This window comes from Diceros bicornis, chromosome X, assembly GCF_020826845.1.
Source record: "Diceros bicornis minor isolate mBicDic1 chromosome X, mDicBic1.mat.cur, whole genome shotgun sequence".
Classification (NCBI taxonomy): Eukaryota; Metazoa; Chordata; class Mammalia; order Perissodactyla; family Rhinocerotidae; genus Diceros; species Diceros bicornis.
Window position 1 is genome coordinate 113492651 of NC_080781.1, and position 18144 is coordinate 113510794.

Below are 18144 nucleotides of genomic sequence, written 5' to 3' on the forward strand. Positions count from 1 at the left end.
TTTTATTATTGAGCTGTAAGAGTTCTTTAGTCTAGACAAAAGTTCATCATCAGATACATGATTTGCAAATATTTTCTTCCATTATGTGGGCTGTCTTTCACTTTTTTGATAGTATCCTTTGGAGCACAAAAGTTCTTACTTTTGATCAAGTCCAATTTATCTATTTTTTTATTTTTCTGCTAATGCATGTGGTGTCATATCTAAGAAACCATTGACAAATCCAAGGTCACAAATATTTACTTCTATGTTTTTTCATAAGAGTTTTATAGTTTTAGTTGTTACATTTAGGTCTTTGATCCATTTCAAGTTAATTTTTGTATATTGTATGAGGTAGGGGTCCAACTTCACTCTTTTGCATGTGGATATTCAGTTGTCCCGACACCATTTGCTGAAGAGACAATTTTTTCCTCATTGAATTGTTTTGGTAATCTTGTTGAAAATCAGTTGTCTATAAATGTCAGGGTTTATTTCTAGATTCTCAATTCTATTTGTTTTACTTATATGTCTACCCTTATGCCAGTGCCACTGTCTTGATTATTTTTACATTGTAGACAATTTTGAAATAAAGTGTGAGGCCTCCAACTTTGTTCTTTTTCAACATTATTTTAGCTATTCTGAGTTCCTTGAATTTCCATATGAATTTTAGGATCAGCTTGTCAATTTCTACAAAGAAGCCCGCTGGAATTCTGATAAGGATTGGGTTGAATCTAAAGAACCAATTGAGGAAGTATTGCCATCTTAATGACAGTAAGTCTTCTGATCCATAAATACAGACGTCTTTCTATTTATTTACACCTTTAATTTCTTTCAATAATATTTTGTAGTCTTGAGAATATAAGGTTTGCACTTCTTTTGTTAAATTTATTCCTACATATTTTATATATACATATATTTTTTATAATTTTATTTATGTATATTTATTTTTCCCCCCAAAGCCCCAGTAGATAGTTGTATGTCATAGTTGCACATCCTTCTAGTTGCTGTATGTGGGACGCGGCCTCAGCATGGCCGGACAAGCGGTGCATCGGTGCGCACCCGGGATCCGAACCCAGGCCGCCAGCAGTGGAGCACGCGCACTTAACCGCTAAGCCACGGGGCCGGCCCTATTCCTACATATTTTAATCTTTTTGATGCTGTTATAAATGGAACTATTTTCTTAAATTCATTTTCAGTTTGCTCATTGCTTGTCTTGACATGAGTATAGCCATGTTTGGCCGCTCCATTGACCTACAGCCACCAGCACAAAAAGAAATATAAAAGCTGCTTTCTGCGTGGTGGGAACTTGCCCCTCTCCCATGGAGATAGCTGCAATGAGTAAAAATTTCAAGGCCCTTTGGGCGCCACAGCCTGGGACAGACTGGCCATCTGTGCCGGGCTGGGACGATAAGCAGGGTAAACAATGCACGTACACAACTACTGGACTGGGACGATAGCCAGGGGGCTCAGTGCACGTATGCCACTGATAACCATTTGTGCATGGGAACACTAAATGCTTGCCCTGTAAACTCTGTAACTGCTTATATAAACTGCTGAAAACTGAGGCCTGGTGAGAGTCCCACCTGTGGAAGGGATGCCTTGCCCAGGATATGTGATTCCGGCCCAGCCGGGGCGATTGACAGGACTCTCCCGGCAGTGGGGCGTGGATGATGTGAGTAGTTGATTTACTGTGAAGTAACTGATTTGATGTGTTCTCTTTTCGGTCAACCTGGTGTTTCTCTTTCCGGTTGATTTGTGTCATTTCCCTTCAGTCGATCTGGTGTTTCCCTTTCCGATCGATCTGATGTTTTTCCCTCTTATTATATGACCTATTCGAACCTGCTGCTATCTCAGCCGATGTGGATGTTTTCCCTTTCCAGTCGAGCTGGTGTTTTTTCTCTCTTATTATTTGACCTATTCAGATCTGTTTGCGGACTATCGCCTTTACTATCCTCTGTATAATAAAATATACCTTCAGTCCATTTGTTTGGAGTGGAAAGTTTCTTTTACCTCTCCCATCGAATCCCCGAACCTCTCATAACATTGCTATTGTATAGAAATACAATTGATTTTTGTATATTAATTCTGTATCCTCCAACTTTGCTGAACTCATTTATTAGTTCTAATAGTTTTTAGTGGATTCCTTAGGATTTTCTATATACTAAATCATATCTGCAAATAGAGATAGTTTTACTCCTTCCTTTACAATTTAGATGCCTTTAATTTCATTGTCTTGTCTACTTGCCCTGGCTAGAACTCCAGTACAATGTTAAATAGAAGCAGTGAGAGTGGACATTCATGGCTTGTTCTAGACCTTAGGGGGAAATCTCAGTTGCTTACGATCTTTATTTTTTGCTCATATTACATGTAAGCCATGGGCTGACGGCAGGTCAGTTGCAACTGTGCTCAGTTCCTCTTAGCTTTACTCTGTAGACATAGATGTCTTCTCATTCTAGGACCCAGCCTGAGTCCTTACCTGGGCTATACTATTCTCTTGGCAGAGGGCAAAAACAAGAGGCTGAGCCAAACCACATAATTACCTTAAACCTCTACTTGGATGTGGCATATGTTACATCTGCTCACACTCTGTTGCCAAAGTATGTCAGTCAAGCCCAAAGTCAAATCCATATTCCTCCCACAAGAGGTACATCAAGTCACCTGGCAATGGGCATGGATACATAATCCTGTTACAGGGAAAGAGGGGAGTAAATAACTGCAAAATAATATCATCTACCCTATTGAGTCTATATCTACTTTCCATTACCTCTAAGAATTATAGAATAGAATTAAGCAATAAGTTCAATTAATTATCTTGACACAAAAACACAATGAGACCAGCTATTTTTTGTGACCTAGACCACTCTTTAGAAATTGTCCAAGGTCACAGAGAAGACTATATAGGAAAACTTATCTAAAACTTGAAAATAAGGAAAAATGATGATTGCATGACTTGTTAAATATCACGGCAGCACATTTTCTAATAAGCCTGTCAGTCACCCGACTCTCTCAAGGTTTGTGACTTTGACTAACTAGTCACAACTGATTAGGGTCCAGAGAATTTTAGTACTATAAAATTAAAGGTTAAGTTGCAGAAAACTACTAAGACGTGATTTACTTTTTGGAGGATGCTTGGTTCAGTAAATAACCCCAAAAGTTTCAGTTTATTGTACTATAAAACATTAACCAGTTTTTTTTAATTAATTAATTTTTTTGTGAGGAAGATCAGCCCTGAGCTAACATCCGATGCCAATCCTCCTCTTTTTTACTGAGGAAGATTGGCCCTGGGCTAACATCCATGCCCATCTTCCTCTACTTTATATGGATGCCGCCACAGCATGGCTTGACAGCGGTGCATCAATGTGCGCCCGGGATCCGAACCTGTGAAACCCCACACCACCGCAGCGGAGTGTGCACACTTAACCGCTATACCACCGGGCCAGCCCCGTACATTAGCCAGTTTTGAATCTAATTTAGTTATCTTATTCTGGCACTCTTTTCCCAACAGACTGGATAAATCCCTGTTCTTCAAATGCTCTTTGAACAAGCATTCTTGTGTATCTGCTGATTCTTTCATTAATTGGTTGAATAAAACTTTGACATGTACTAACAAATTACTTTGTCTGAGACTTGTGCTTTTATGGACATCACCTACTTAAGCAATTTTCCGTGAACCCCTCTCCCTCCAACCTCCCACCCGTCCTCTGTGCTCCCACAGCACCCTGTACTTTTCCTATCAAAGCGCTATTCACACTGCATAGGAATTGGCTATTGATTTATCTTCCTCCCTTACCAGACTGTGAAGACCTTGGCACAGATCTTGCCTTGCTTGATTGTCAATCCCCAGGGCCAAGTACAGTGTCTCCCACACCCTAAATGATCAATCAATGTTTGTAGAATGAATGATTGCTCTGTAATTATTACAAGTTGACAACAAACAACTAAAATGAATAAATGAAGCAAGAAACTTTGGTCTCTATAACTCACGGGGAACTATCACAATAGACATAATAGCCACGGAAAAAAATTAAAGAGAGAAAATACAGCTGGTCCTCACTTTCAGAAAGGCCAATACATGAAATTCAAATTTAAGACACAAGAGTACACATTCATTTTCCTAAAGCTTCTTTGTTTCATGAAGTAATTCACTCAAGTTCCCTGAAACAATAGGAACTCCTCCTGTATTTAAGTTCCACTTAATAACTATCTGACCGGGTTAGTTTTAGAATCTGTTGACAAATGAAGATCAGACGTGAAAATGTGAGTCAATGAGAAAATTATTTGATTTATGCACGTGTGTGCTCTAGAGCACTTTCCAGGAACATATTTATTATGTAAAGTGAACCAGGAGTACCCAAGATGGTGAAGAAGTTTAGCTTACAGGTTAATAGCTCTCTGACCTCTAAAGGCCTTTGGAGGGAAGAATGAACGATGTTTCTGTGCTTCATTTTAGCACCTATAAGAATGCTTGCCATCTTACTCTCTCCCCGACCAAGCCCTCCCTCCCCCTCTAAAACAAAGTATCCTCTCATCCTTCCTCGAAAGAGGACACTGTTGATAATGCTAACATTTAACTAAGATACATGAATCCGAATTTTAATGAAAATTCATTTGCCACTTTAATTTTAGCATGCGTCTCAGTTAAGCCATTGAGTGTGTTCTCCAAATGCGGTAGGTAAGTGGAAGTTTTGTTAACTGAACTATGGTTTAAAAACATCCTAAGGAAGCTTTCTGACTAACCATAAAAGCAAACCACTTATTTCATACCTCAGCAACTTTAATGCTTCACCAAGGCAGAGAATGCATGTTGGACATATATTTCTTACTTTAAGAAAAATTTCAAAGTCTATTTGGGCCAGTAGGCACAGTCAGAATTTCCCTGAACATATCCCACAGGGAACAGGGAGATGTGTCTCGTGAAATATTCCTAATGACTTCATCTTTTAACATACTAGCTCTAAAATGATTGGGAGTATGACTGCATGAAAGATCCCTCTGGTTGATTTCTTCTATTACCCATAACGTTCTTTCTTCAAAGGTTAGCCTATTCTTGTTCCTAGAACATTAGACATCTACATTTTATGCCTATCAACAAAACTGAACAATGAAAGAGACCCTGGAAAAATTTTCTATACAAATTGCCTCAATGAGTGTTATTTTAATTATAAAGAGAAAAAAATGTACTTGAAAAAATTTGAACTCCAATATACTTTTTAAAAGTTGCTCTAAAATGATATCCTTCCCAAAATAATGGCCACTACCACCAAAATCAAAGTGACCAGACAGAGAATTTTCTTTATCCAACTCATCTTCTGTCAAAATAATTATATCAACCTTGAAAAGAAAAACCTTTTCTGCTATTTGTCTAGAGTTATAGAAAAAGAGTGGCACCTACTTTATATACAGACCAATCTGGAAATCCATTTATCCAGGCTCCCTGGTGAAAAAAGCGTACCAGTCATCTCCAATTTATCAATGGGTTGTGTTCCAAAATTTATTTGTAAGTCAACTGTTTGAAACTCAGAACATATTTTCCCATAAGAACAAAGGATGGTTAGGGTCTCAGACCAGCTCACAAAAGCCTATAGATTATAAATCTACCTCAACCATGAAACTACTGGTACCAGTCTGCAGGCTGGGTCCTGAGAGCAATAAGCTACAGTACAGGAGAGAAGAGGCAAAGGATCTCCTTCCCCCTTCCTGTTGCAGAGCAATTTAGAGAAAAATTTCCCAAAAGGCCAAGCTTAGGTACGTACCCTCCGTTCTCCTAATAATCCTCTCCCAATGTGTACAACCTCTCTCGAACCCCTCAAGGCTAACATAACCCCTAGTTTCATGTGTGTTGAGGGAGAGGACAGCAAGTTGATCAGCAGATATTAGGGACTCAACTGTGATGTCTCATATATGAGATATGGACATCAACTCTAGACAAATTGGGATACAGAGCAAGGACTCTTTTCATGGAACTTGGGTGCATAGGTGGGGTTAGCCATAAGGAGCAAGAGAAAAATTCACCAAAACCTACACCCAGGGTTAGAGCAGGACCAGCAGCAAAGCTAATGCACAAGCTGTTGAAATGCTTGTCTAGCACTTTTCATACTCCTCTAGCCCAGGGCCAGGATTGGGCCCAGAGGCTAAGTTGGGGGCTCAGTTTAGAGGAGGTTAATGGTCCAAGTGAGAAGAATTGAAGAACACTGAGGGCAGGGAGACAAGCAGGTGATAATGATCTGTTGATGTGATTAAAAACATTCTATATATTTGGAGGAAATGACAAATAGGTCAAATATTTATTGATTACCTACACTGTGCCAGGCACTGTTAGGTGCTGGCGTTAAACAGTCCCTGTACTCGTGGAGCTTCTATTCTAGATCAGTGTTGAAGAGTCCACAGGGACCAAACAAATCCTCGATGATGAGGCAAAAGAGGGAAAAGCACAACTGCTCCCAACCCACTACCACTTCGACTTCCAAACCAGCCACCTCATGTTTTGGAAGTGAGTAAAATGTAAAGTATGACCCAGTCAACTATTGCAAGAGTTAAACATTGAAATATCAATTGTAACATATTGAATTGTGACAGTGAAACTGGAGGAAACCAGTAAATAAAAACTCAGAAGCTTAACTTCACAAATAAGCCCAAGGTAACATTACCAACTGGGCCAGGTCCTTTCTGGCAACTTCCCTACCTCTCCTTTCACCTTCAAGTAGCCATCTGAGCTGCCCACTGCGGCTCTCTCCCAGGATCAGGTTGTGTCCCTTTCTCTGACTTTTGCCTAGGCAAAACCTCTCAGTGCTTTCCTAGGGAATATGGGAGCAGGATGGGGTATCATAAGAAATCATTTATGCTTCAGCGCTAGTGAGAGAATTGATCGCCCCCTCCCATAATGCTTTAGTTTAATGGATATGCACATCTCCAGAAGTCCCTGTAAAGTGCTTAATTGTGAGAATTTCACACACCTCAGCTAGCCAGTAGGGGACGTATTTTGGAACCTGGGTCTTTCAGCACCCACTCAAACTACACCTGCACACAACTATCTACCTCGCCTATGTAGGTACATAACATGTCTAGAACCAAAACCTTTGGAGAGTTAACATCCCAAGGAGTTCTCCATCCTCTGATTAAAAAAAAATTATTGAGCTCTATATAAATATGTGCCAAGCACCATTGTATAAATTATCTCATTTAATCCTTAGGACTACCTTATGAAATGGTTTTTATTATTAGACTTATTTTACCAATGAGGAAACTGAGGCGCAATCCATCTAAAAGAAGGCAGGAAAAGAGGAAAAAAGGAAGAGATGACAGGACAAATAGCAAAATAGACTTAAACCCAACCATATCAATAATGACATTAAATGTATCGTCTAAACACCCCAATTAAAAAGCAGAGATTGTTGAATTGGATTAAGAAGCAAGAAACCCATTTTCAATATAAAGGAAAAGGATGGAAAAAATATACTATGCAAAAACAATCAAAGGAAAGCTGGAGAAGCTATGTTCATATTAAAGTAGATTTTAGAGTGAGGAATATTACTAGGGATAAAGAAGTATATTTCATTTTGATAAAGGAGTCAATTCAGCAAGAATATATAATCCTAAATGTGCATGCACCTAATCACAAAGTTTTGAAATACACAAAGCAAAACTGACAAAACTAAAAGAAGAAATAAGACAAATCCACAATTATATTTGTAAATTTCAGTATACCTCTCAGTAACTGACACACCAAGCAGACAGAAAATCAGCAAGGATACAGAAGATTTGGAAAACTACAACCAACTTGACATAACTGGCATTTATAGAACACTACATCCAACAAGAACAGAATACACATTCTTTTCAAGTGCATGTGGAATATTCACCATGGTAGACCAGCTGCTGTGCCATAAAACAAGTCTCAGTAAATTTAAGAGGATTTAAATAATTCAAAGTATGTTCTTTGACCATGACAGAACTAAACTAGATATCAGTAACAGAAGGATATCTGGAAAATCTGCAAATATTTGGAAATTAAGCAACACACTTCTAAATAACATATGGGTCAAAGAATAAGTCACAAGAGAAGTTGGAAAATATTTTGAGCCAAATGAAAATGACAATATCACACATCAAAGTTGTGGGATGCAGCTACAGCAGTGGTTAGAGAGAAATTTAAAGCATTAAATTATTAAACATCTACGCAACACCCCACTCACCAACATCAGGATATTATGCAAGGAAAAGTAAGGAATGGAGGAGAAAACCCAGCCCTGAATGCAACTCTGATCATGGAAAAATGTACCACTGCAGATAAAAAGCTAAAGGAGAAGGTATAAGTGGTATCAAAAGTAGCTCTGAACTCCAAAACTCCAGGTTTTGCTCACCTTGGCAGTAGATGCTTGCTGACAGTACACATCTAGGATAACAAGAGGTTAGATCCCAGAAGGTCAGTGAAGGTAGGCTGGAGAAGGCAGGGAGTCTGAGTGAACGAGAGCAGCATGGGCTAGCAGTTGATGATCTCTGTTCCCAGGACAGAGGCTGTTGCTCTTGCTTTTGAAATATTTCTTGCTTAAGGATGGGTTGTCCCTGGGGCCTAATATACTTATCACTCCCAGAAATTAGAAGCCTCTGGATGGGTTCTGTCCCTAATTGAGGTAAGAACCGAGATGCTAGGATTGCAGAGTGGTTGAACTCTGCAATTCCCAGATATCATCCCTACATTAGAATCACCTGAGGAACTATTTTAAAAACTACTCCAGTCCCCCACCCCCAAGAGAATCAGATTCAGAAATTTGAAGTTGGGTAGTCTAAAGTTTCCCAACTAATTCTGATTCTGATGATTCCCAGCTTGCAAACTACTGGTATAAATATTACCACTATTAACAATTGATAACAATTCTGCCATGTACTAGGTCCTCTTTAAGTGCTTTTTAAGTATTGTTAGATTTAATTAACAGGGCATTGTGAAGACCAGGTGAGGAAGTACAAGTGGAGCTCATCCCCACTCAGAGGAAACGGACAAGGAAAGCCATCTTGACATAGAGGCAATAACTTTTCAATTACATGTAAAGATATGAACACTGATTAAGGCAAAAAAAAAGATTGGTGATGTCAGGCTTAGTCATGAAAATATACCGAAAAAGGAAAAAGTCTTGAGGCAGCATGGAACAGTATCCAAAGTAGGGAGCATTTGCCTCTCAAATACGATCCAATCCTGGGCTAGTATAACAGGTTGGCTTCAAGGATTCTGCACCATACCAGAATGAGTCTGAATTCCAAGGTCAACATTCTCTCCTCCAGAGCCAACTTAGGGTTAAACCAGACCCATAAAGACCTCCACCCTCTAGGTCTGAGTAGAAATAGATTGGCGTCCTGAACATCTAAATCCTCCATGAAGTCTTCCCAGATCAGATCCTGTTGAGAACAAGACTTCCCAAATTACACCTAGTTTGATATTATTCTTAGCCCGGGTACTCACCATCATCTTAAAATGTAACTGGTCCCCAGATACATATGGTATGAATACCTCACTCATTTGACGTTTCATTTCCTGCTTGTATCTTGTAAGCATGATCTTTTGTATTATTGATGTCTAGGATCAATTATCCTGGAAAGCACAAAAGGTGTCTGCATAATAGTACCTAGCAGTGGCATATCCAACTACAATTCATGAATGTTCTTTGATAATGATATATGTAACCCTAGGAGACAAGTACCACTACATACTGCATGAAACTAGGACCATGAAATCCTTGAATATAGTACAATAATATCATTCTGGTTAAAGTTTGGGGGGGACGGGGTAATAGTAGCTCTTTGTCAGTTTGATATTCAAGTTCAATGACATCTAGCTATCATCAGACAAAAACCAGAGATGAGACGAAGCTAGAGGTTAAGTACCAGGTCATTTTCTAGCTCCTATCCCTGAAATAAAGGCTACGTCTGACTTGCAATGATACATTTCTCAAGTTTATGTGCTCCATGCTCAATCAAATCCTTCTTCTCCTTTCCTTCTTCCTCCATTAAACAACACATCAAAGGAAATTAAGCTTTGTTAGCCTAACCCATGTAGATTCTACATAATGATCATTAGAGCTTAAAACAGTACCTAAGAATCAGAAACAAAAAGCAATTATTCTTACATTATGTCTTCTCAGATTGCCACACTTCCTTTAGTCACTATTTCCAATACCCCTTCTACTGTTATTCTTAATTATCATATCCAATTTCTGTCTATAAATACAAGAAAATCTGTATTCAATTAACATGAGTTAGCATCTTTTAAGCAGCTCCTTTTTTGTGTGTGTGAGGAAGATCAGCCCTGAGCTAACATCCATGCCAATCCTCCTCTTTTTGCTGAGGAAGACTGGCCCTGGACTAACATCTGTGCCTATCTTCCTCTTTATACGGACGCCGCCACAGCATGGCCTGACAAGCGGTGCGTCGGTGCGCGCCTGGGATCCGAACCCAGGCCACCAGCAGCGGAGCGCGTGCACTCAACCACTACGCCACGGGGCCGGCCCCTAAGCAGCTCCTCTTTTTATTTTCAACTCCAGATCCAATAACATTTCTTTGGCTCTGACAGTGTCTCTAGAAATGTTACCTCAATTAAAAAAATTAAACATTTAAATCATGCTTCTGATAAATGATAAGACAGAATATTAAGCGGCTGTAATATTATAAGCTTCAGTCTACCTAAGAGGCAGCCTTGAAGATCAGTATCCATAAAAACGAAAGAAAAAAAAATCAGAGACTGGGCACAGCTTTTAAGCTAATGAGAACTTATTTATGTTACTCATATCATGGGAACCGAACAATGGTCACATGAGTTTTCGATCTTTACAAACATGCTTATAAAAAGTAAGGCCATCATAAATCCCAGTTTAGGAACCCTGTCTCAAATATTCAAAAATGTCTTCCTGGATTGAACCAAATCATCGGAGACGTGGGTGTCTGGACCTCACATTTTGGTGTCATTATAGAAATATCCTTACTGAAATGAGTTGAAGTCTTGGCCATCAGCTAACATTCAGGGCCATTACAAGATATACCCCTTTGTTTTATTTACTGAAAAGATAAGGCTTCTTCTCTATGAAAATGCAAAGAAGTTTCTTTCAGGCATCACTGCCAGAAAATGTTCTTCTCCACCATGACTAGCTTTTTATTTGACGGACACTGTAATTCCTGTAATTCACCACATTATCTTCTCTGTGTGGCCTGCCAGGTTTCTCAGAGCCGATTCATGGCCCAGGTATACACGACATTTTGGGGTATTAACCTTATTTTGGGTATTAGTTTCACCCAGAAATCAAATTTTCTCATTTATTTTAAAAATATTGTACTGAACGCTTACGCTTTTTCATGAATTCTTTTTGGAACACAGTAGCGTAGAAATAAAACAATTACACAATTGTTGGAAAAAAATAAGGCTACTAGGATTTTGACCCAAACTTGGCTAAAGTGCTTCCTATACCGTGGACCAGTGACTTTCCAACAATAAATTGCAAATCACTTGTAGATCATCTGAGAAGGCAAGCCAAGATGTTCTAACTTTTGCCCCTACTGTTTAAGACAAGGTAGATGCATGGACAACTGTCTTCCAACTTCTCACCATCTCGAGAGACAGGTTCAGGGTTAGTTATAAAGGTTTTAGAGTTCTTTGGAACAAAACCCAGAAAAATAAACTTGCCACCTTAGACCTTTTTGCGAATTGGGTGAAAGTTACAGACCCGGAAAAATGCACGTACCACAAACTTGCATTCAGTTTGGGGGGGAGTCCATAGATATCCTCCAAGTCCATTTATGAGCCTAAAGTTAAAAACTCCTTTCTAGAAAACGGCAAGCTTAGACACCAGCCACTAGAGCTCAGAGCCTAGGTCCTGAGAGAGAAATCCTACACATTACATGATTTTCATGTAAAAGGTTCAAAGATGGGTGGGGGATTAGGAATAGTTCCTGCTTACATTACTTAGTAATAAAATATTCATACTGTGATAACCGCCTCAAAACATCCTGCTTTGCACATCTTCACTCCACATGATCACTCTGTATGTAAAGCACTAAGCCCTACCTCAGCCAACCTCCTTACTCTGATTTTTCCTCAGAGGACCTCCCTCCACCTAACATTAAATATGTCTCCACTGGCCACTAGAATGCAAGTTCCATGAGGGCAGGGACTTTGTTTTACTCAAGGCTGTACCTCTGGTGCATAAGAAGTGCTCAAATATTTTTTGAATAAATCTTCTATAGGATTCTCTATAGGTTTTCGTATATAAAGTTTTCCTGGAATTCAGTCATGCTCATTCATTTACCTATCATCTATGACTGCTTTCACGCTATAATGGCAGAGCTGAGGAGTTGCAAGAGAGTCCACACAGCCCACAAAGCCTCAAATATTTACTATCTGGCCCTTTACAGAAAAAGTTGCTGACCCTCAATAGCATTCATTTGGCCCTTATTTCTCAAGCTAGATTGGAAGCACCCTAGGTCCAGTAGTTAGGTCTTAATACTCCTTTGTACCTAGAACAGAGTAGATGCTTAAAAATAGCTATCATTACACAAATCCAGATTTCCTACTTCCAACATAAATTACTTTGGATTTAACTGTGCAAAAATATTTTCCATCCTCAATACATTTCTAGCAAGCCCATAACCAAAGATTACCTGTGTTCACTAATTTGGGGGACAGGGAGAAGAGATACTGATGCCAAGTAGTAGCAAACTTTCTAGTTCAATCAATCATGTAATCGTTAAAATGTGAATGCAACATAACTGGAAAGCTCTTCTCTGTTTCAGACAAATGATTTTGAGGTGAACCATAGTGATTTTCTCAATGTCAAAATCATTCTAATAATGTATCATTTCTTTTTACACCAGGCACATTATGGGTGCTCAACAGTCACTGAATAGATCGCTCTCCCATAAATATTGTGCTCATCAATTTTTGTAAATTACAGTTATCTGAAAAGGGGCATCAAGATTTATACCCCTTTGCCAATTCTAAAATATGATCAGCATTTCTCAATCCTTTAAAAAATTATAGCCTTTATTGTAATTCTCTAAAAAAATTTAATGTGCATATGTATCATTGGTTCCGAGGCACTGAAGAGTAAAAGGATAATTCCAGGCATGATATCAGCCCACTGCTTACCTCAGGTGCAGAGGTGACCAAATAGGATTTTTTAATATTTTGGGGTGAGATATAACTTGAAAACATTGTAGCCCAGGGACTAAAACAGAAACGAGAAGAAATGGCTAGGAACCTTATCGAATTATCTTTGCTAAGCTATTTTGAATAAGCAACAATATACACGATATACAATCATTTGAGAAAACTATTGTTTATTTAGAAAAAAGGTTACACTGGTAGAATTCAGTAGATTAAAAAATTTCTTTTAAAAATGTCACTGTGAAACTTTTCCAGACGAAAGTTCAGCAATACAAAACTCCTGTAGCTGTAGAATTAAAACACAATTAACCTTGATCCCCCGCCCCCCAGATTTGTCTAACATAATTACAAGAAAAAAATGGCAAGGGACAAGTGAGTGCTGGTACCTTTTTCTTTTTTAAACAGGTTTAATGTCATACACGTACTATATAAAATGATTCCTAAGCATTGCATAAGACACTGCTCCCACTTTGTTTTTAGTGACGTATTAAAAACAGACCAAATAATAAATTAAAACTGAGTTTTAAAATGAGGTAAATTCAAAATGGTTCAATAATTGTTTATTTTCAGTTTCAAACAATAAAAAGGAAGCATTTCAGATTGAAAAAAAACAAACAAAAAACCCAACTAAACCCAGGCAATATTTAGTTAACCTAAAGTGAAATTCTGTACACATGTAACCTAATTTGCTTGTTGGGAACTGTATGCAGCACATTGTGCTAAAAATATGAACAGTTAACACTTTCAGCCATTTACTGAAAATAAACATGTAGAAACTAAGCAACAAGTTAAATACAGTAATGCACAACTCAACAATTTTAAGTTTTCGGCATGGAGCAATACAGCAGATAACTGAATAATTTAAGGAGATGCAAATGGGCCCTCTTCATTCACAATTCTCGGCAATCTACTCGGGAAAATAAATTTCTGGTCACAGCTGAACAAGTTCATTCCAATCTCACCTGCAAGAAACAAAGTGGTTATATTGCTAGATAAGAAAGAAAGAAAGAAAAGAAGGGGGGGTGGTAGGAAAGAAGGGAGAGGGGAAGAAGGGAGAGACAAGGGGGAGGGGAGGGAGAAGGAGAGGGAAGGAGAGAAGGAGGAGTAAAAGAGGAAGGAAGCAAGATTCAAGAAAGAGAGAAAAATCAATGAGTTCTGTCAATAACAAAGACCTGAAGTAAGTGCCTAAATAAGGATGAAATATTTGTGTACTTCTTATTTCCTACTCTTAGAAACCGTTAAAGATAGGCACACTACAATGCCTTAAAAAAAAAAAAAAAAAAAAAACCATTGAGGGGCCAGCCCAGTGGCATAGTGGTTAAGTTCGCATGCTCTGCTTCAGGGGCCCAGGGTTCACGGGTTCAGATCTTGGGCGCAGACCTATACACCGCTTATCAAGTCATGCTGTGGCAGCGTCCCATATAAAGTAGAGGAAGATGGGCATGGATGTTAGCCCAGGGCCAGTCTTCCTCAGCAAAAAGAGGAGGATTGGCAACAGATGTTAGCTCAGGGCTATTCTTCCTCACAAAAAAAAAAAAAAAAAACCACTGAACATTTTGTCTGTGAGAGAGGGAGGGGTAGGGGGAGAGAAGGGAGGAAAAAATGAAATAGAAACAAAACATTCCACAGGGGCAAGCAATAGCTTTTCAAAAGTAAACAGAACACACAGCAATGAAAAGGAACTGATTTTACATGATCAACAAAAAGAGAAAAATGACATCACATTTTTCATAAGGACACGATTTTAATAGTGACTTATATTAAGATGCAATGTCTGCTAAATTATAAAAATTGCTTTAAAAATATATTGACTTAATTATACTCATTTCCTTTCTTTTATGTATTGACATTTTTCAAATACTGCATATTGAAATAAATTCAAAACACGATCATTACAACATGTGGCAAATAACTTTGTATCTGCCTAACATTGTTCTCATTGAATTTTTAAACTAATGCTTAACGCATTAAACTTTATTGACGAAAATACTACATTCACATATTTCATAAAACCAGAGCTAGAAGGGCCTTAGAAAATCATCACACTTGCATGAAATGCTGACAAATAATTTACATATCATTTCTATACAGCATTCTGTTCACACCATGTATAATCTTGACATTACCAATTATAATTGTGGATACACTAATATTGAACTTACAATTTTAATACTTAAAAATCATTGTTCCTGTCCATCATTGATGAATGGATAAACAAAACGTGGTACACATTCAGACAACGGAATATTATTCAGTTATAAAAAGAAATGAAATTCTGATACATGCTACAACATGGATGAACCTTGAAAACATGATGCTAAGTGAAAGAAGCCAGACACAAAAGGACACATATTGCATGATTCCATTTTTAAGAAATGTCCAAAACAGGCAAATCCATAGAGACAGAAAGTATATTAGTTATTTCCAGGGGCTGAGGAAGGGGAGAATTGGGAGTGACTGCTAACGGGCGTGGGGTCTCTTTTTGGGATGATGGAAATGTTCTGGAATTAGTGATGATGGTTACAACATAGTGAATATACTAAAAACCACTTTAAAAGGGCAAATTTTCTGTTATGTGAATTTTATCTCAATTTTTTAAATTGCAAAAAAGGTCAATGTTCCAATAAACAGTACCATGTTATCAGTATGGCCATACCTAGAATAAGAAATGGGTTCTCAATCATAAAGATGTCACAATAGGAGAATTAATGGGCAAGGAAAATTTCAATGATGTATTTAAGGGCACATTAAAGGATAAAACTGCTGTTGCTGTTAAAACACGTAAAGATGATCCTTCTCAGGAACTGAAATTAAAATTTTTACAAGAAGCCAAAATCCTCCAGCAATATAATCATCCCAGTATTGTCAAACTTATAGGAGTTTGCACACAAATACAGCCTATCTATATCATTAAGGAACTGGTTCCAGGAGGCGATTTCCTCTCCTTTCTGAGAAAGAAGGATGAATTAAAACAGTTAGTGAAATTTTCATTAGACGCTGCTTCTGGACGGCGAATCTCGAGTAAAAACTGTATACACAGGGACCTTGCTGCAAGAAACTGCCTGGAGGTGAAAATAATGTTCTGAAAATCAGTGACTTTGGAATGTCTCGTCAAGAGGATGGTGGTGTGTATTCATCTTCTGACTTAAAGCAGATTCCCATTAAATGGACAGCACCAGAAGCTCTTAATTATGGGAGATATCGTTCTGACAGTGACGCATGGAGCTTTGGCATCCTCCTCTGGGAGACCTTCAGCTTAGGGGTCTGTCCATACCCTGGAATGACAAATCAGCAAGCACAAGAGCAAGTGGAAAGAAGATACTGGATGTCAGTCTCTCAGCAGTGTCCAGAGCGTATTTATAAAATAATGCTGAAGTCTTGGGATTACAAACTTGAAAACAGCCCCAAGTTCAGTGAACTTCAGAAAGAACTGCCATCAAGAAGAAAGTCACATAGTGATGAAACAGTGCCAAACTCAGCCTTCAGGACTCTATCTTCCAGCAGAGTAATATTTTCTTCTCATTAACAATGAGTTTATACCACATTACCTGGAACATTCTTCTAAGGTTATTTTTTATTAACTATTTTTTAAAAATATGTGCCACTTTAACCATTGTAAATAAAAAAGCACAGGCTCTAAATGCAAGAGATCACACAGATCTATCTTTTTCACATCTAGGGCTGTTGATGTTTCTCAAAGAGTTTCTACTTCATGCTCAGTTAAGAGTCAGCTGTCCGCCATCCTAGATACCTCTACTCTATCGGTGCTATAAACTGCATTGGCAATACCATGTTTGCAGGACACAATCCAGAAAAGGCAGCCTTCCACTCTGCTAAGACAAGATTACATTTGTAAACATCACTTTCTATTGGGGATTATCTGGACATCCGGGGATTTTTTTTCTTTTTTCTTTTTTTTGGCCAGAAATAGGCCCTGCTGTATTAGTAAGGTTGTCATTTCCCTATGTCCCACCATGCTCTCCTCCTTTGTCAGGGCATCAGAAAACTATGCTGAAATGCCCTCAAAGAGCACCTTCTCAGAGTTGAGGCAGCTGATTTTAAATGATGTTATTTTATAGAGAGCTGTGACAGCAAGAAGCAAGTTTGAAAAGTAGGGTGGTCTGGAGAAAAGAGCAGCTAGACTGGTGATCAAAGTAGAGAAGAGAGGCAAATATAAAATCAGCCTTCTTATCAGAGATATGCCTTTATTAAAAACACATACACACTTTCTAATTTTATGATCAAATTCACTAAAAAGGTCCTAAGAAATGTTTCAATAGTTCATATATTCCTCATAAAAGAGGCTTCTCGATGGCAAGAAAATTTCTTCAGAGAAATTATAAAATACAGGCCCACGGACTTAGATTATTTTTGGTTCAGTGTCTTCACCTCAAAGCAGGCATCCCAGAATCTAGCTCCCTACCAGTGTCTGAGCGATCAGAACTTTATGATCCCAGCTCACACACACACCACTCCCACAAGAAAGGCATATATGGATGAAGTTGACAGTTAAAAAGTCAAACGAACATTTATGAAGAAAAGTTACAGGAGAAAGACATAGGGACAGCCATCCTAATTCCACTTTACTCCTTCATTTACCCTTATTCCGTTACCTAGGAATTCTTATCACAGCCAACACAATTCCTGAGATGTTCCATGTGGATAAAACGTAACACGGAGGTAAAACTGGGATTCTGTTGAACTGAATCTTAGCCTACCCAGGAGAGTCTCTCAGGATAAATGTGTGTGTAGGGGATAGTGACACTCAGGGGTAAATGTAGCATGGGAGCCTTTTGTAAGTGCTCATGCCTGTGTCCAAATAAAAAAACAGCACAGCACCTTAGTGAATATTTGGTCTACCTCAAGTGGAAGCAAGAAAACAGAAAAGTCCTCCTGTTCTCTCCAACTGTTTGGTGCCTATGAATATCAGTGCACAGAACTCACACCCAGTACTTCTAAAGAGTATAAAGGATGATAATGAAGAGAAAAATATTTTGTGTCTATCATTTCAATCTCCTAACAAA

At 38.4% G+C, this 18144-nt stretch overlaps 2 protein-coding genes across 8 annotated transcripts in view; one reads left to right on the top strand and one right to left on the bottom strand.

Moving 5' to 3' along the window:
- The first annotated feature begins 1570 nt into the window (after positions 1–1570).
- LOC131400349 (tyrosine-protein kinase Fer-like) lies at positions 1571–16646 on the top strand. Its single transcript, XM_058535107.1, is given in 3 exon segments — positions 1571–1648; positions 15781–16183; positions 16186–16646. Coding segments are annotated over 3 exon segments (942 nt in total).
- The window catches only part of THOC2 (THO complex subunit 2), a 109764-nt gene continuing 105283 nt past the window's right edge, over positions 13664–18144 (bottom strand). For 5 of the 7 annotated variants that reach the window (XM_058536641.1, XM_058536640.1, XM_058536635.1 and 2 more), the window contains exon 39: positions 16327–16395. The gene's annotated coding sequence lies outside the window, so the exon portion shown is untranslated. Of the gene's footprint in view, positions 14083–16307; positions 16396–18144 lie in introns of those variants that run through there. The other 2 variants (XM_058536634.1, XM_058536633.1) reach the window with 2 other exon arrangements.